The sequence below is a fragment of the Hippocampus bargibanti genome, linkage group LG14, assembly GCF_051943395.1.
Source record: "Hippocampus bargibanti isolate YZ-2025 linkage group LG14, ASM5194339v1, whole genome shotgun sequence".
Classification (NCBI taxonomy): domain Eukaryota; kingdom Metazoa; phylum Chordata; class Actinopteri; order Syngnathiformes; family Syngnathidae; genus Hippocampus; species Hippocampus bargibanti.
The window spans coordinates 2,534,939-2,553,855 of record NC_142747.1 but is presented as its reverse complement, the minus strand read 5'-3'; the positions used below and the strand labels follow the sequence as shown (position 1 = coordinate 2,553,855).

At 46.1% G+C, this 18,917-nt stretch overlaps 1 protein-coding gene across 1 annotated transcript in view; it reads left to right on the top strand.

The window, feature by feature from the left end:
* Positions 1–97: 97 nt before the first annotated feature.
* Positions 98–18,917, top strand: part of c2cd3 (C2 domain containing 3 centriole elongation regulator) — a 33,040-nt gene continuing 14,220 nt past the window's right edge. The window contains exons 1-22 of the mRNA XM_089013126.1: positions 98–312; positions 1,012–1,281; positions 2,101–2,258; positions 5,402–5,562; positions 5,639–5,760; positions 7,318–7,450; positions 7,526–7,663; positions 9,330–9,477; positions 9,563–9,672; positions 9,761–9,937; positions 9,994–10,085; positions 10,162–10,280; positions 10,372–10,497; positions 11,271–11,663; positions 12,421–12,572; positions 13,648–13,894; positions 14,107–14,281; positions 16,893–17,076; positions 17,151–17,323; positions 17,545–17,683; positions 17,753–18,021; positions 18,120–18,197. Coding sequence (XP_088869252.1) covers positions 267–312; positions 1,012–1,281; positions 2,101–2,258; positions 5,402–5,562; positions 5,639–5,760; positions 7,318–7,450; positions 7,526–7,663; positions 9,330–9,477; positions 9,563–9,672; positions 9,761–9,937; positions 9,994–10,085; positions 10,162–10,280; positions 10,372–10,497; positions 11,271–11,663; positions 12,421–12,572; positions 13,648–13,894; positions 14,107–14,281; positions 16,893–17,076; positions 17,151–17,323; positions 17,545–17,683; positions 17,753–18,021; positions 18,120–18,197 — 3,610 coding nt within the window. The 5' untranslated portion in view covers positions 98–266. The remainder of the gene's footprint in view (positions 313–1,011; positions 1,282–2,100; positions 2,259–5,401; positions 5,563–5,638; positions 5,761–7,317; positions 7,451–7,525; positions 7,664–9,329; positions 9,478–9,562; positions 9,673–9,760; positions 9,938–9,993; positions 10,086–10,161; positions 10,281–10,371; positions 10,498–11,270; positions 11,664–12,420; positions 12,573–13,647; positions 13,895–14,106; positions 14,282–16,892; positions 17,077–17,150; positions 17,324–17,544; positions 17,684–17,752; positions 18,022–18,119; positions 18,198–18,917) is intronic.

Below are 18,917 nucleotides of genomic sequence, written 5' to 3'. Positions count from 1 at the left end.
ACCGAAACACGAAAGTGATGCAAATGTTGGCGAAACAAAATGTCTTGTGGGCCACTGGCAGTGGTGAACTACATTTCCCGTCGTGCCTCAAAGGGCGGGAGCGGAGGCGGCACTGGCGTTCGGGATTCCAGTTCGGCGCTGTAGCTTTTGTGTTTGTACGCGCACTGTTGGGTTTATCTAAAGGTCCTTAATCGTTGAAAAATGCTCGCGGGCGTCGGTGTCGTCTCGTTCGCCACTCTCGCTCGTCGTATTCCCCGAATATCTTCATGAAGAGACGAAAACTGGTCTCCGGCGGGGGCACGAAGCAGAAAGGTAGTGTTGTTTTTGTTAGCCGGCTAGCTTGCTAAATTGGCAAGAAGCTGCCAGCCAGGCTGGTGGTCAAGATTTAAAATTGTTGTCAAGATGTTTCCGTTTTTGGTTCCATCCTCCTGTTTGGTTGTTGTTCGAAGAACGATAACAATGCTGCAATGACAGCAGTTGAGGCTGAGGTTTTGTTGGGATGACCATCATCTACATCCTGCCTTGTTGACATATTTATCCGTCTCGTTTGTATGACGTAACGACACCTTTGAACTGACGGTCGGCTTTATCGAATCATGAATGACGTTTTTCGCCTGTTAAGTGTCCAGCAACAACAACGACGGGTTGCAGTTTTTCGATAAAAGATTAAATGTCAGGCTAAGAATCAATGATATGAAAGGGTGACGAGTCGTGGCATCCATAGCACTCACAAAGGCAGTACTCACACTTTGCCCCGGAAACAAAATGACTTTTTTCATGGCCGGAAATAAACTTGAATACTTTGAAAGCACTGTGTTCAAAGTCCTTTGCACTCCTAGTCATATATGCTCAATGGAATTGTTTCATACAATGACAGCGATTAGATTGTCAATGAGTTGTTTTTCCGATACATGATTGTCATGACAATGGAAAGTTTGTCCATCCCCGATCAAATTGTATCCAAGCAAACACGGGTGTGCGCTGAGATTTCCCACGCCGACTGTTTTGCAGTACTTTGCGATGTGCCGACCTCCACCAGCCTGCCTCCGCTAGTGGAAGGCGAGCTGCGCGGCTTCCTGCGCGTGACCGTGAGCCGCCTGCGATGGAGCGTGCCCGGCCCTCCACTGGAGACGCGGGTGCGTCTGCGCTGGTGGGGGGAGTCGTCGGACGGCACTCACTTCAGCCCCCCGGATGGCGCGGGGTCCTCGCATAGGGGCGGCAAGACCACAGCTCGCTTCCCCGTGCGATGCGGCCCCAAGCAGCTCACCTCCTACCTGGCAGGTAAACCGCGGCCACGGAAAAGACGCCAGCGCACGATCACGTCACGTATTGTATTAATAATAATACATTTAATTTATAAGCACCTTTCAAAACTCTCAAGGTCACTTACACTTACAGTCTGTGGGTGAGCAGCGGCAGCCACATGTGCCAGCATTCACCCGGAAGTAACTCAAATAGATAGATAGAGAGTGGCTACCTTTCTAGCAGCTCCTGTATTTTGTTTTTCTACTTTCATTCCTTTCATAACTTTGCTGCTGTGAAATGTAAATTTCTCCACTGTGAGAAAAAAAAGGCAAATCCAAATAGATAGGAAGCTAGCTAATAGATAGGTACTAGATAGTTAGCTGGATAGCTAGCCAGCCAGCTAGACTGCTAATATATAGTTAATAGCTAGCTCATAACTAGCTAATAGATAACTAACAGATAGAAAATAGATAGCTATGTATAATTAGCTAGATAGCTAGACTGCTAGTAGATAGCTAATAGATAACTAACAGATAGAAAATAGAAATCTACGTAGGTAGCTTGATAGCGAGCTCGACTGTCATAATTTATGATGTAACAGGAACCCTAATCATGAAGCTGGCTAATAGATAGAGAGCTAGCCAGCCAGCTAGACTGCTAATAGATAACTAAAAGATAGAAAATAGCTGTGTAGATAGCTTGATCGTGAGCTCGACTGTCATAATTCATGTTGTAATAGGAACCCTAACCATGAATTGTTTTCAGTTTACTCACAAACGAAGTGGCTCCGTTACCATTCCTTGTCACTCTGGACACTTTTTCACCGCTGATTTCGGCTGTGGTTTTTGTGTCCAGATATGGGCAACTTGGTGCTGGAGGTTTTGAGCAAGCAAGATCACCTTCCCGTGGCCCGCGCTCAAGTGCAAGACATCGCTCGCCTCACCCGCTCGCAGCCTATCACCGGATTTCACGCCCTGGTGTCACCCACTTCCAAGAAGCTGGGCCAGCTGGAGGTGAGACGATGACGGCTCGCTTGGCACGTATCAAACCAAAAAGGCTTTGTGATGATGTCACAGGGGAGGCTAAAATGTCGCTCTTCAGGCAAAATAAATGGAAGGCTGCAGCGTCACCTCTGAGGTCGGGCGTTTCTGACACCTCCCGTATTTTCCCGCTTTATGAAATAATCGAAATGGAACAGTGGCGTCAAACCGATGCCATTGCCAAACTTGCACGGACCGTACAGAAAATTGTGTAAGCAAGTTAACGATGTTTCTTTCGTGACTGTTTTCACGATTTGCAAGGTGCTGGTGGTGGTGTGGTGACGGACCCCCCCCCAAAAAAAGCAGGAGGGAGGTGTAGGGTGTAATTGACAAAGATCGGCGGATTTCCGACTTTTTCAGACTAAAATGACCAGATAAAACTAAATATATATTCTCGCTTTTTCGCTGTTCATTTCCTATTTCGGCTTGTGTTGGCGGAAAGCACAATTTTGATTGGATGATCTTGACTTGGGTGCCCTTGATGTCGAAACAGGTAAACACCCCCTTTTGAATAAGCGGACGAGTAATAAAAAACTTGAATGGTCAGAAGGATTTGCCTAGAGAACAGGTTCAAATGTGATAGATTCTAATTTGCAATGAAACTATCTCATCGATGAAACAGTCGAATGTCAGTGGCACTATGACAAGCTCCATGCTAACATTAGCATCAATATACAGTAAAGTCTTGTTATATCGATATTCTCGGGAGTCTGAAAAATATCGATATAACCGGGACTATCGATATATCCGACCCTGCGCGCATGTAATTTTCTCCTTGCGTGCATAGAAATAGTATCGTAATAAGCGGGACTATCGATATAACCGATGTGTGTGTGTGTGTGTGTGTTTTGCACCCACTCAGCATTAGTTCAGTCAAACATGCCGATGCAATGCAACAACACCATGCGGCCAATCGGTATTGACAGTACGCCCTCACAGACTACTCTGTCTCTCAGTTCACTCACACTTTAGAGCGAGAACAGAAAGATACTCATCTGAGACGTCTTCCTTCCCTCGGTTCTCGCGTCAACCTTCAATTCCCATACACGGAGTCAACCCCTGTCCCGGAAAGGGTCTGTAGATGCCGTGCACGGACTTGCTTGGTTGTCGCCTCCGCGTCCGCAAACATCGGGTATGTTGCGATCCGGCTCGAAGGACCAATGAATGTTAGAGTTGAAATTAAGAAAGAATTGAAACGCATACAAAAAGGAGGGAAGACGTCTCGTTGATTTTTTTTTTACTTGCAAGGAGAAGAGACAAGACAGAGTACAGGGTACAGCGTTCTCACCTATTCTAAAAAATCTTTGTTCCCCCTTCCCTTTTATGACAGTGACTGGCCTTGGTAGACAGTTTTTCGTGACCCGGAAATTCTGTTAGTCTAAACCATAGGTGTCAAAGTCATTTTTTGCCGCGGGCCACATTGTAGTTATGGTTTCCTCTCGAGGGCCGATATGAATTTGGGGAACCCATTAGAATGTTTAAATCCCTTCAAATATTACATTTAGAGCACACAGCAAATTAATGAATAACTCGTTTTCAAATCTGAAGTCAAGAATAATGACTTTTATTGTGGTTGACATCCAAAAATATGACATTTTTGCTCAGATTTTAGCAATCATCATGGAATTTAACAAATTTGGGCCGAAAAAAATGATGTGGCGGGCCGGATTTGGCCCGCGGGCCTTGACTTTGACACCTGTGGTCTAAACAAAGTTTCAGCTGGGTTACTCTGGCATCCAAATGAAGATGAGCTGGGTTCCAAGAGAAACGTTAAATGTATGATTTCATGTATGAGCATTTTTATTGCAAGCACAGTCTATGTATCCTTGTGCCGGTCCCAAGCCCGGATGAATACAGAGGGTTGTGTCAGGAAGGGCATCCGACGTAAAAGCTTGGCCAAAACAAACATGCGGATTAAACCTCTAAAGATGGAGAGACCTCGGCAAAGCAAACTCTTGAACTTGACAGCACAAGACACAGCGATGCGTCGTAATCATGTCACTAGTGAGGTGACAACGACTTATTGAAATGTCCCAGTATCGGTGATGAGGGGATCAACACGCACACCACGCACATTCGCGATCCCGGAAAGCACCAAACTTACGCGATCGTGGCTAACAATCACCTCCGGTAAAGCAAACTTGTTGGACTTGCCAGCACAAGCGTCGTAATCATGTCACTGGTGAGGTGACACAGCGACTCATTGAAATGAAATTGAAGTGTCTTCTTCGGCTGGCAGAGGTCGCGAGCGGCGGCCCCGCCCCAGCTGTCAACACACACGTGACAATTTCGGTGTCATTAGTCATGTGAAATCATCGACTAAATAATGCCTTTGTGTAAAGCTTTTAGGCAAAGGATGGTAGCAATGATGAACGGTACCGGGCTCTTTATTTGTAGAATGGTCGTAGAAAGTTACTCTCAGGGAAGTGACACACAGCGTGAGAGATGTGTCAGGCTGAGATTCACATGACAGCCGCGGTGTGCACATGTGATGCCACAAACGCACACCTCTTTCGTGTTTCTCAATGATCTTCTTCTCCTCGACGGTCTTTATTAGGGGATCATCTTGCATTCATTTCCTAATAGTAAAATTATCTGCAAAAAGCTCCTCGGGGGTGTGGAAAAGTGCGCCGGCTGGAGCGCCGTTCGGTCGTGTGCTTCCGCTGAAGATCACTCCGCCAAATCAGAACATCACTCCGCCAGCCGTGGTGGGTGTGTATCGTGAAAAGTAGTGCATATTTCAAGGTTTAATTTTCAGAAATTTGACGTTCGTAAACCGAAAAGTTCGTAAGGTAAGTATATATATACAGTAAAGTCTCGTTATATCGATATCGGATATATCGATAGTCCCGGTTATATCGATACTATTTCTATGCACGCACTGAGAAAATTACATGCAAACAGGGTCGGATATATCGATAGTCCCGGTTATATCGATATTTTTTCGGACTCCCTTGAATATCGATATAACGAGACTTTACTGTATATATATTACGGCGCAAGGTTCAAAGTAGTAAACAACACCAGGAGTAAATCATGACAAGACGAAAAAAACCTGAATGGTCCTGAATGGTTGTACCGGGAGTCCTGTTAACCCACCCCCCCACTGCTTGCAGGTTTCGCTCCATTTGGAGCCTTTGGCCGGAGTGTACCACACACGCCGCTCCCTCGGCGTCCCAAAGGTTCCTCCGGTCGCCTCGCCGGCGACACTTGACTGGCCTCCGCCTCCAGATGCCATCAAATCCTATGTGAACGGCAGCGGCGGAAACACAGTAAGGTGTGCCAAGGACCGTTTTCACATCCCCACGGGGGGGTTAACTGAAAAAAATTGCTCACGCTGTTTCGCATTTCAGAGGGAAAGACCACTCCGATTCTCCAACCATGCAGACTGAGCAAGATGAATCAGTAGAGAAATTGAAATTGCAAGCGTACGGCCAAATAGATGTGGATCAGCCTGGAAATGACGTCCTGTCTGGTGAGTCGCAAAAGGCAAGATGGCCAGCGACCGTGAGACAGACAACCAGTTACAGCACAAGGATTACGGCCACACAACGAAGCACATGAGCGAACGCCAAGTCACATGCTAACAGAATACCGTATTTTCTGGTGTATAAGGTGCACCCGAGTATAAGGCGCACCTCCAATGAATGGTGTATTTTCAAACTTAGTCCATATATAAGGCGCATTGGATTGGATTGGATTGGATTGGATATGCCTTTATTAGTCTCACAGTGGAGAAATTTATTGGAGTATAAGGCACACCTTCAATGAATGAAAAAAGTTTTCCAAATATAATACAGTGACACCTCGGGTTACGAACGCTTTAGCTCACAAACCTTTCGCCTCACGAACCTTAAATTTGCCAGCATCTAGTCTTGGCGGACGAACCAAACCACACAGCGCCACCATGGCTGGCGGACTAGTTTTCTGCGGATGAATACTAAACCTCACGATCGTATCAGAATCATAAAGATGATTCTGCTTCTGAAAAAAATAACAACAAACTGCGACATGGTGGCTGGCGAACTAGTTTTCCACACCCCCTTTGAGGGCAGACGTGGTTTGCTATCAAGTGGAGTACTTTTGCTATTATGGGACCGAAAAAGATCCCACCACAGGCTAATGTTAAAGGACAACCGACGTCTCCGGACAAGTTGTGTCCATAATTTGTAAAATGGCTTCAAATGACTTCTTGGCGTATTTTAATAAGATTCCACCGCATATAGCTATATTTTACGTTTTAAGACTCGCGCTGAACTTTCAGGAAGTCTTGTTTTTGAGTTGGTGACGAGTCCATACGTGACGTCAGAAAAGGACCGCCTCCTCACCATAAAAAAGACGCATTGTAGCGTCTTTCCATCACGTCAATGTATTTTGCTGTACTGTTTTTTTTAAAAACCATGTCTTACACCCAAAAGAGGGAGGCAAACTCCATGGAAAGATAGTATCAGCCTGTGGAAACGAGCTGATTCATTCCTCACCGGAGCTGGTCGCCATTTTTCTGCCTCTTTTTGGGTGAGACATTCCCACCCGCCCGTTTGCCTCAAAATGGCCCAAATAAATTCTTTAATCGATTGCAAACATGTATGCTTTGCTCATCAGGACTATTTGAATCATATTCATAACTGGATGTGTAACAAGAAAGCATATTCTCCGAATCTGAAGCCATTGTTTTGATTCACAAGCAATGCAAGACGTCTTGGCGTGACGTCACAAACTGGGGGCGGGACTTTCTGAAAATGCCCAATTTTTTGCAGATTTTGGACACTTTAAGTTTTATTGGTGTTTTGCATTTGACTAAAAATATACTGCATGTTTTGGGTATTTTAGATGCTACAAAACGTTTTTCTGGTGTCAGTTAAAAAACAAAAAAGTGACGTCGGTTGTCCTTTAAGCCGAAGAGGACACCAAAGAAAATGACGGTCGAGCAAGAAGAAGGAGATCATCAAAAAACATCGAGGTGTACGTCTGTGTGACTTAGTGTCCCAGTACCAGTATGCTAAGTCGACCATTGCGCTTCCTTCCTCTTCAGTTATTTTGGAGCGTGGCAACAAACTTCGGGACGCTATGGTGGTGTCGGCGATGAAAAGCGACGTGGACGCCGCCAGGGTTCTCAAAGACCTCCAAGTCCCTCTCCCCAGGGACAACGTCAGACAGCTTCCCATGTGAGTGTTGGATATCTTATAGCGTTCGCGCCGCAGCGCCCTTTGTGGCTCTCTTTAATCTTGTCATGTCTGCAGGGCCCCCGAAATGGCCTTGGAAAATGTCCCGCGCCTCCATTCAGACGTCAGGCAGGCGGAGGACGAGCGGGTCGGCGACTGCGGCCTGGGTTGTTCCCCTGACATGGACCGCAGAGCCGTGGACCTCCTCCTGGGCAGGTGCGCGCTTGCCGTTTGAGTGCTTTCATCAAAGGCCTCCCGGGTTCTAAAATGAACGGCAATCGGGCAGAAACGTCAAATCATAGTTTGCCTCAGACTTTGACATGAGGGACATCCATTGTTTGAGGTGCAAGTACCGAAAAATGGAAGAGTGAAGGGGCCATTTTGTCAAAGTCACTCAGGTTGTTTGTAATAATAATAATAATAATAATAATAATAATAATAATAATAATAACAATAATAGATTTCATTTATAAGCGCCTTTCAAAACTCAAGGTCACTTTACAGTCGCAGCATCAGTTATTCTGTGGGTGAGCAACGACAGCCATGCGCGCCAGCGTCCATTCAACCCGGAAGTAACTTGAATAGATAGCAAGCTCCTAGCTAGCTAATAGATAGCTAGTGAGCTCGATAGCAAATCGATAGCAAATAGACAGCAAATAGCTCGATAAATGAAACATTTTTATTGAACAATTCTCCTTCAGTATAGTATTTCCCAAACTTTATTAAGCTATTGACAAGACATCGATGTTGCCGGTTATGTAATAATAAATAAGCCTTAAACAAGTTGGGGGAGGCGCTAAAATAACTAATAGACTGGCAGAGCATTCTGTCTCCTTACGTATTGTGGAGTTCATTTCATTGGCTTTCTGTTTAAAGCTTGAGGATTTGTCCAAAATATTTGGGAGAATGAGGGGTGGCCACCAGCCCTCTCTCTCACAAAATAGATCCAGCTCTGCACTTCTACAGGGTGGGGATGGAGTCGGTGACTGCTGACAGTCGTTGCGAGTCCTGTCAATATGACTTCACGTATAAGGCGCACCTGCGTATAAGGCGCGGGATCATCTTTTCAAGAAAATCAAGGCTCATGGGTGCGTCTTATACAGTGATCCCTCAGCTTCCAAACCTAATTGGTTCCCAGAAATTGTGTGTAAGGCAAAAAGGTTGTCTTCCAAACATTTATTTCCCATAAGAAACCATTAAAATGAGAATAATATGTTCCCGGGTCCCCATAAAATATAATTTTCGACTAAATAAGCCATAAAACTACACAACGCATACCTTCTTTTATGTATAATAAATATGCTATTGGACTGTAATTAAAGAAATAAACTACGATATAATAAAGTCGTCAATGGATGGTAGCAATGGTCGACTTAGCGTAATGGTACTGGGACAGCTAAGTCACACAAACGCATACCTCGTTGGTGTTTTTCAATGATCTCCTTCTGCTCAACTGTCATTTACGTTTGTGTCCTCTTCGGCTTAAGATTAGCCCGTGATGGGGTCTTTTTCTGTCCCATAATAGCAAAAGTATCCTCCATAACAAACTACGTCCGCAATCAAAGAAAGGGGGTGACAAAAACTAGTCCGCCAGCCACCGTGGCGCTGTGTGGTTTGGTTCGTTCGCCGAAAGCTAGTTCGTCAGCCGAGACTATATGCTTGCGAATTTAATGTTCGTGGGGCGAAAAGTTCGTGAGCTAAAGCGTTCGTAAGCTGAGGTATCACTGTACACTGGAAAATACGCTATTTGTGAAAATGCTTATTGTGGTTGGAATAACAACTCCAACGAAACAAGAATTCTGTAAAATGTGTCATTTTTACATGTCTGCTATAAGCAAACATGGTTGTGGCCTCCTGGCGACGCGCTTGTGCTTCTCCACAGGCTGAAGACGTCTCCGCCGCCTTTTTGGCGGGGCGGCGGTTCCTTCCCCGACTCTCTTTCCAGTCACGGTAGCGCGAGTGGCGACAGCGAGCTCGGCGATCCGCAGTATGATCAAAGTTTGCTGGAAAATCTCTTCTACAAAAGCCCCGTGAGTAGTTCGCATGTGCGAACGCCAAGGCCGGCCGGGGTGGTCGTTTTGGGGTCTGTGGTTGTAAGACATTATTGCGATTCAGACGTCGGAGCGGAGAGCGCAGGAGACAGCCGGCGACGGCGGGACGCGGAGGAACACTTCATCCCGCACCGAAAAGCACTTGCAGCAGCCCGCGGCCGGGACGAGCGACAAGTAAGGCTCCCGCATGCCTCCAGGGGGCACAGATGTCTCCACGGCAAACTTAAATGTGTCTTTTCACATGATTGCAACTTTTGCCCAGTGTCATTTCGGAGCCAGCGGCCGCCACCGCCTTGAGCCAGGAGCAGATGAGCTTTCTGACTTTGATGCGATGGGCCAAAGTGACGGTGGACTCCATGAGTGTGCCCGCCTGTTGCGCCAGCCCTCCGCCCGAGAAGACCCCAAAAAAATCTCCTTCGCTGCTGCGCAGAAAGAAGTGGTAAGTGACGCTTATCCAAAGTTGATGTGAGTGATGAGTTTTTTTGTTTTTGCTAGCACATATTTTGTGGAGTATACGTTCCCCAAGACCGCATCTTCCCGAAGCGCCGAGGTGACCACAGCTGCTTCCAGTAACGTTTCTGGAGGAGGTACGGCGTGCCGGCTGGCCGACTGCTTGTTTGTGGAGCTTCTTTTCTGACCTACTTGCGCTTTTTTATCTTCAAGCGGTGAGCTTCCATCGGCTCTCGGCGTTTCCCGTCCACTTCAGCAAAACGACGGTGGAAGTCTGGTGGGCGGCCCATCTCCTTTTTCGAATTTATGCCAGAAAAAGTGACCAAAATAAAGTGAGTCTGCAGCAACAGAATAATGGTCCTGTTTTTCGTAGCGGGACAAGAACTAAAAATCATGACCACAATGCCTTTCTCGCCGCCGCAGGCCGTTTTCATCGGCGAAGCCGCTCACCCGCTGCGAAGTCTGCTGCAGAGCCGTCAGCTCAGCCAGTCGCTCACGTTGCCGGTGCACAACGTGGAGGGCGCAACGCTGGAACTCTGTCTTCTCAGGGTAAAATGCAGTGATACCGCAGCTCACGAACGCTTCAGCTCACGAACATTAAATTCACGAGCATATAGTATTGGATGACGAACTAGTTTTCAGCGGATGAATCAAACCACACGGCGCCGCGATGGCTGGCGGACTAGTTTTCGGCGGATGAACACCAAACTACACGGTCGAACAGCGCCATGGTGCCTGGCGGACTCGTTTTCCACACCCCCTTTGAGTGCAGATGTTGTTTGCTCTCGAGTGTAGTACTTTTGCTATTATGGCACCGAAAAAGACCCCACCACAGGCTTGTGTTAAGCCCAAGAGGACAGAAAACAAAATGACGGTCAAGCAGAAGGAGATAACCGAAAAACACGAAAGAGGTGTGCGTTTGTGTGACTTAGCGTCCCAGTACCATTACGCTAAATCGACCATTGCTACCATCCATTAATGACTTTATTATACTGTACAGTTTATTTCTTTCATTACAATACAGTAGCACATTTATTATACCTGAAATAAGGTATATTTTGTGTAGTTTTAAGGCTTATTTAGTAGAAAACTATGTTTTATGGGGACTTGGGAACAAATTATTCTCATTTTTATGGTTTCTTATGGGAAATAAATGTTTGGAAGATGAACTTTTCGCCTTACACACAATTCCTGGGAACCAATTAAGTTTGTGAGCTGAGGTATCACTGTATCTACCCTGTAACTCCTTTGGAATGCCCGTAATGCGTATTTCTCACCAACGGCGCTAGAAATGATTGGACGTTGCCGTTTGTTTTTCCAAGGTGCTGCTCGAACTTTCCACTGACAACGCAGGCATTGAAGCGTGGGAAAAGAAAAAGGCCTCGCCATCACGGCCCACGCGGAATCCTCGCGGGGACTCCCGCACCACGTCGCAATGCGTCGAATTTTGCTCAGAGGATCTCGCCGCTCGATCAACGAAAGACTTTTCCCTCCATCTACCCAAACAACCTTGCGTTGCGGCGCCGCACGTGACGGAGGAACAGCCCGAGATCCTCCTGCACACGTTGCTGATGGTGCCGGATGGCAAGAATTTTACTGGTGGGCCGGCGCGAGCCATCAACGTGTACCTGAACTGCAAGCTCTTCTGGTGTGACGAGGTGGCGAGCTCCGTGGTCAGCTGGGGACGCGCCAATCCTTCGTTTCACTTTGTCCAGGTAGGATGCTACTTTATTTGGGAAACAAAGAACAGTGTCTGAAATACCGGACGACCAGGCCGTGCAACTTTTACGGCGGGCGTACAAGTTACAGAACGTCTCTGCCCGGGTGGCCAACAACTTTTTCAAGGGGGAAAAAAACGAAATATATTTTTTCTAATCAAACGTTTGCTTTATTCCGATTTCGAAATCTTCGTTCAGTTTGGAAATTTCTGAATTTTGGTTCCTTTGGCAATTTGCATACTCGGCAGCCAATCAGAAGCCTGCATCGAATAACTTCGTGCTTCCGCGTGCATTTGCATATCATTTTCCAAAGTAGACGCACAGAGAACACAAGAAAAATCGATGAGTGGTTATGAATCAAGCCAAAATCTCAGCCGCAGAAGAAAGATTCAAAAGAAGCTCACATAACGTATGACGCTACAAAACGTAAACGTACATTAAAAACATTGTGGAAAGAAGAGTTCACATGACTTGTAGCAGACGACGCAACGCAAACATTGCACTGTGCAACAGTGTATGGACAAACGACGACTGGAGCAAAATCATCAGCAAGGGATATTTACCATCAATTAAGCAAGGGAGCATTTGTGGTAGGTACATGAATGACTTAATTTTAAAATGTTGTTCTGTTATATTTTCGGATTATCAATCCTTTATGCTTTGCAACAAGTTTTTTTTTTGGGCGAATAGACGTCTCATTGTGTTTAAAACTTGAGTCGGGGAACTCCAATTTGTTGGCCACCGCTCCCTGCAGGTCACTCCCGTGGCTTTGACCGGACAATTACTGGAGCGAATGAAGAACAATGTGATGGTGATTGAAGTTTGGCAGAAGACGGGCGGCTCCGCCCACGAGACGCTTCTCGGTCTGGTCAAACTACCTCTTCACCAGTTCTACATGTCTTTTAGGCAAGTTGACTTATATGATCACCCCCCGCACCCGATGATGATGATTATTCTTCATAGTGCAGACAATCTATGTTAAACGTCGACGTGAGCAGTGACGTTTGGATGCTATATGACACAGGTGTCAAAGTCAAGGCCCAGGGGCCAAATCTGGCCCACCACATTATTTTATTCGGCCCGCCAAAGCAAATCAAGCATATCAAGTGCCATGATGTTTGCTCAAAATTTCAAATTGTTCAATGAAAACCACAATAACAGTCATTATTCTTGACTTCAGATTTGGCCAACGGGCCTCGACTTTGACCCCTGTGCTGTAAACACCATCAAAACACTCGGTTCTACAGCAAAGGATGAAGTATTTCCCTGTTCTACAACCTGCAGCCAAAAGTAACTCATTCACCGCAAGCAAATGTGCAAAAATATGTCCATTCCAGCGCCTGGGTTTTTGTCACTTTCACTCAAATTCCAGGACCCACAGAATATTGGATTTTTAGGACGGCATCAACATTCAATACAGCATTAGAAATCTTAGACTTCCTTTTTTCATCAGAAAAAAAGTTATTTCCTAAATTATTCTAAGTTATCTGAGTTTGAAATGGGGGTATATGTACAAAATACAACACATCTCTATTGATTTATGTAGTGTTTTAACAACAGCTGAAGCTGGAACAAAGCGCTAACATATGGAAAAAGGGGATTCTGCCCCCTTGTGGAAGGGAAAAAAACATTGCCAGAGGTCTGACCAGCCCATCCCCCCCCCCCCCCGCAAGAAAAACAAAAACACGAATTGGATTGGATTGGATTTGCCTTTATTAGTCTCGCAATGGAGAAATTTACATTTCACAGCAGCAAAGTTATGAAAGAAATGAAAGTAGAAAAGCAAAACATAGGAGCTGCTGGAAAGGCATTCCATACATTACATACATTCCATAATGGCGCTCACGTCACATTTTTCAATCCTCTAATAAATTCATGAACTGCAGCGGATCAGTTAATTTCTTGCGCATTATGTATGTAATAAGTGGAGGGGAAGAAACATTGTCATGGCTTCCTCATATTGGCAAGTTTTTCCTCACAGGGATCCAAAAATGGCCCAGCTCCTCCTCCGGGCGCAGTTTCCGGTTTTAGGGGTGGACTGCTACATGCCGGTGGTGGACGTGTTCTCGGGCGACTGCCGGGGAAGCCTCAGGGTGACGCTGGCCATGGGCCTCTGCGAGCAGGTGCTCGCCCTGCAGCGCGCCAGAGATCAGGAGGGCGAGGCGCCGGGCCGGCCGCCTCTCAGACCGCTTCACCTCCTTGATCAGCGACCCAGCAGGACCACCAAGGTTTTTTTTACTACTTTCCGTCACCGATCGTTGGATCAGGTGTGCAAACTGGGTGCCGAATTTTGATCCAGCTGGCAGTACCTGAACTGCCTTGAGGACCAAAACTTTCCATTGGACTCTCATCGGGTTCTGAGTGGCGAAGGATCCAGTTTGCGACCTGATTCAACGTCACCGTGTCCGTCTCACGGGTCCGCCCCATCCTCCCTTTTCAGATCATCACATCGTCGGCACGAGCGATGACCGAGCACGTGTTTGTGATCAGGGTGGAAAAGGTGACGGGCCTGACTCCTCTGCAGTCTACAGTGTGGGGGGAGGCCGACTGTTACATCCAGTATGCCTTCCCCTGTCAGGACGGCACCGAGGCGGACACTACCCTGGACCAATATGGTAAGCAGCATCCAACACACTAGGCTACCACCGCCACCCTTCGACTAATGCTGCTAATAATAACAATAATAATAATAATAATAAAAATAAATCATCATCACAAGAACAACAATAATAATAATATATGTGATTTCTAAGCGCCTTTCAAAACTCTCAAGGTCACTTTACAGTCACAGGATAAGTTTTTCTGTGAGTGAGCAGCGACCGCCAGACACGCCAGCGTTCACTCAACCCACTCATTGAAAGCTAACTAGCCAGCTAATAATTATAATAATAATAAATTTTATTTATAAGCGCCTTTCAAAACTCTCAAGGTCACTTTACAGTCACAGGATCAGTTTTTCTGTGGGTGAGCAGCGGCAGCCACATGCGCCAGCGTTCACTCAACCCGGAAGTAACTCAAATAGATAGAAAGCTAGCTAGCTAATAGATAGCTAGTTGTGTGAAGTTAATTCTGTCTCCTTATTGTCTGTTACAAATTAGGCCTTTATTAGTCTCGCAGTGGAGACATTTACAATAATAACAGACAAGTTGGATAGAATAATAATAAAAATAATAGAGAAATAAGCAATACGGTATACAAGCAACGTCATAAGTCTCCTGTTACGTTGGAGGAAAGTGGATCCTTATTAAAGTCCTTTTTCGCTTAAAGGACAACCGACGCCTCCGGACAAGTTATATCCATAATTTGTAAAATCATTTCAAATGACTTCTACTGAGGGTATTTTACAAAGATTCCAGTGCATATAGCTATATTTTACGTTTTAAGACTCGCGCTGAATATTCAGGAAGTCTTGTTTTCGAGTTGATGACGATGCCTGATGTGATGTCACGTCTGGAACGCCCCTGACCGCAAAAGCGACACGATGCATTTTGGGTACTTTGTTCGGTCTGAAAACTTTGTGTTGATCCGTGTTGATGGCGAAATTAGAAGGAAAAAACTTAAATAACGCGATGGTGAATCATTGTGTGTTGCACCAAGACGACTATTTGATATTCGCTGACACAAATTCCCAGCTGACAAATCAGCCCATTTCCAACGGAGCTTGGGCGCCATCTAGTGCATTTTATGGGACGCTACATTTCAGTCCAGATACCTCAAAATAACATGGAATAACCTCTTTAATCGATTGCAAACCTTTATGCTTTCCTCTTCAGAACTATTTGAATAATATTCATAACTGGATGAGTAGCAAGAAAGCATCTTCTCCGAATCTGAAGCCATTGTTTTGATTCTCGAGCAAGGCAAGACGACTTGGCGTGATGTCACGAACAAGGGGGCGGGACCTTCTGAAACTGGCCATTTCCGGTTTCATTTTGAAGTAGTTTTGGGACACTTTAAGTCGTTGTCATTGGTGTTTTTCATTTAACTAAAAATATCAGCCAGCGTGTTTTTGGGTATTTTAGATGCTATAAAACGTTTTTCTGATGTCAGTTAGGAAACAAAAAAGTTGTCCTTTAAAGGAGAACCGACGTTGCAGTATGATATTTTTATTCATATGCAGTATGATATTTTTATTCAAATGCAAAACACCAATAAAAATGACTTAAAGTGACCAAAGTCTGCAAAAAATTGAGCTGCGAATTGGGCATTATCAGAAAGTCCCGCCCCCAGTTCGTGACATCACGCCAAGAGGTCTTGCATTGCTGGAGAATCAAAATAATGGCTTCAGATTGGGAGAATATGCTTTCTTGTTACACATGCAGTTATGAATATGATTCAAATAGTTCTGAAGAGGAAAGCATACAAGTTTGCAATCGATTAAAGAATTTATTTCATGCCATTTTGAGGCAATATTGGGGGGAAATGGATCACCAAAAAAGAGGCATAAAATGTCGACCGAGCTCCTGTGAGGAATTAATCAGCCCGTTTCCACAGGCTGATAAATTCCTTATATGGAGCTTGGTCACCCTCTTCTGGCTCTTTTTGGTGCAACATGACGTTTTCAGACCAAACGAGCACAGCAAAATGCATTGACGTGATGGAAGGCCGGCTACAATGTGTCCTTTTTTTTTTCGGTCAGGGGCGTTCCTTCAGTGACGTCACGTACGGCCTCGTCACCAACTCAAAAACAAGACTTCCGGAATATTCAGTGCGAGTCTTAAAACGTAAAATATAGCTATATGCGGTGGAATCTTTGTAAAATACGCTCAGTAGAAGTCATTTGAACCCATTTTACAAATTATGGACACGTCCGGAAACGTCGGTTGTCCTTTAAGGGAATTCAAATTTCCAAGGGGAATGGTTCAAGATCAAAGCTTCAAAGATTTGAAGTTTCAACATGCACTTAAAAAAAAAAATATATATATATATATATATAATCGACTTTCACCCATGAACTGAGAGCTAATTGATTATTAAAACATTCATGAGATATTTGATAACTATTTCAATATGTCAAAGCTGAATATACTAATGAAATATAATAATACATGTCATTTATAAGCGCCTTTCAAAACTCTCAAGGTCACTTTACAGTCACAGGATAAGGATATCTAATAGATAGCTAGCGAGTCAGCTACATAGCTAATCGATAGCAAATACCTAGCAAATAAAGTGCTTGCTAGGTAGGTACTACCGCTTCTGTGTTTCAATCTGGTCCCCGAACAGACACCGACCTGAAGCCTTTCCGAACCATCGCCACCCTGTGTGTGCCCGACCCGATTTTCGGCCACACGGAGACGCACGCCCTCTTGGCGCCCCGAGGCCTTCCCGTTCAGAAGCTACTGCTTAATTCTCTCTCCAGCCAAGGCCTCAGTGGCGGCGGGGGTGTCCATTTTGAAGTGTGGTGCAGGTCGGTAACCGGCCGGCTGGTACTCTGCCGCTCAGGCGCCTTGACTGATGCCTGTGGATTGGCTGACCTCGCAGGTATTACTACCCCAATGTGCGAGACCAGCTGGCGGCCAAAGGAATTCTGCCCTTGTCCAAACTGTGCGCCATGGTGACCATGCAAGGGCGCTGTCCCGACGAGGCCCGCTTGTTCTCGCTAGCGCTGCTCCCCGCAGGGGACGGCCAGGCGCCACATAGCCTTTTCCCCTCTGGTATGCACTTTCAACTCAATATGCCGTATGTCTCACATCTCCTGTCCCATGTCAATCCGCTTCAATTACAAGCCGCGTTCCAGATTACGCATCAACACTCCTTTCCATGCATCCTTGGACTGTCCAACAGCACCGACCTTTCGGCTGAACGACGCGAGGCTGCGTTGTCATTTCTTCTCGCTTCTCTTTATGATTGAAATGTGCCCGGTGTGTTTTGTCAGGCCTCCTGGAAGTGAGCGTCCGCTACAAGTCCCGCCCTGTCCGAGCGGACGCGCCGGCTGGTTGCGAGGCGGCGCCCTCTTGTCCCGTGACCCTTGTGGTTCGAGTGCACAGATGCTGTGGTTTGCAAGCAGCAGCCAGGTAGTAGGCCCCCCGCCGCCGACCGCTTAGCTCGATTTCCCACCCCAATCTGGTTCCGGATCACCGCAGAGCCATCGCCCAGCGGGACGGAGGATACGACTACTTTGCCAGCGTGGGCGTCAACGCTTACGTGAGCGTCCGCTTGTCCTTCTTGCCTAATGAGGAGGCGACGTGCACCCGCGTGTCCGTCCGGACCTTCTGCCCCGAGTTTGACCACCACGCCGAGGTGCACTGCCACGCGCTGCTGCGCAAGAGCGGCGGGGAAATCTGCAGTCTGGCCGAGCAGCTGGCCGAAGCCTGGGCCGTCTTCACCGTCTGGAATAAAGACGACCGCAAAGGTGGACCGCAACTTCCCCCGAGTCATTCTTTCCATTAAGATATGCCGGGAACGTTTCCACCCTGCTTGAATTGGACACGTCGGACTTTTTCTGTGCAGGTCTGACCTCCAGGGCCCCGGCTGTGGTGCTGGGCACTGTGCAACTCCCGCTGGCCGACCTCCTACGGAAAACAACGGGTGCGCTTCTCCTTTTGTGAACACGATTTGTCGCGCCTTTCACTCATTGACTGGCAGACGATGTGCAAAAATGGGTCCACTCCAGTGCCAGGGTTTTTGTCATTTTCACGTGAATTCCAGGACCCACAGAATATTGAGTTTTAGGACTACATCAATATTAAACCTTCTTTTCGAAACATTTCCCATGATAATCAATGTCATCAATGTCTGCTGTTTAACTCATTCACTGCCAGACATGATGTGCAAAAATGTGTCCACTTCAGTGCCAGGGTTTTTGTCATTGTCACTTAAATTGTAGAAAAACAAAATGGTGTCTTCGGTTAAAGCCACGTGATTGGTCAAGATGGTCAAGAACCCAGCAGTGTGGGGGCGGGGGGGATTAAACATTAAATCGACATGCAGGCAGACAGAGAGTGAGAAAACACACACACGAAAGGTAGAGGACAGAGCTTGAAACAAAAATAAGAAAAGAGGAAAAAAACGTAAAAGTAAAATTGGTAGAAAACTGAAATTTTGACCCATTTCAACTTCAAGTTCAAAAGCAGAGTGTAGACTGGAAGGTTAAATATCCCATCAATCAGGCTCCACAAATAACCCGCACAGGTCATCTGTACACTTGATGCAAAAAGCTATCAACCCAGCTAAACATCACAATTGATGAACTAGATACAATTATCACAGAGAAAGCACCTACAAGGGATCATTCCTCAAGATGGTGAA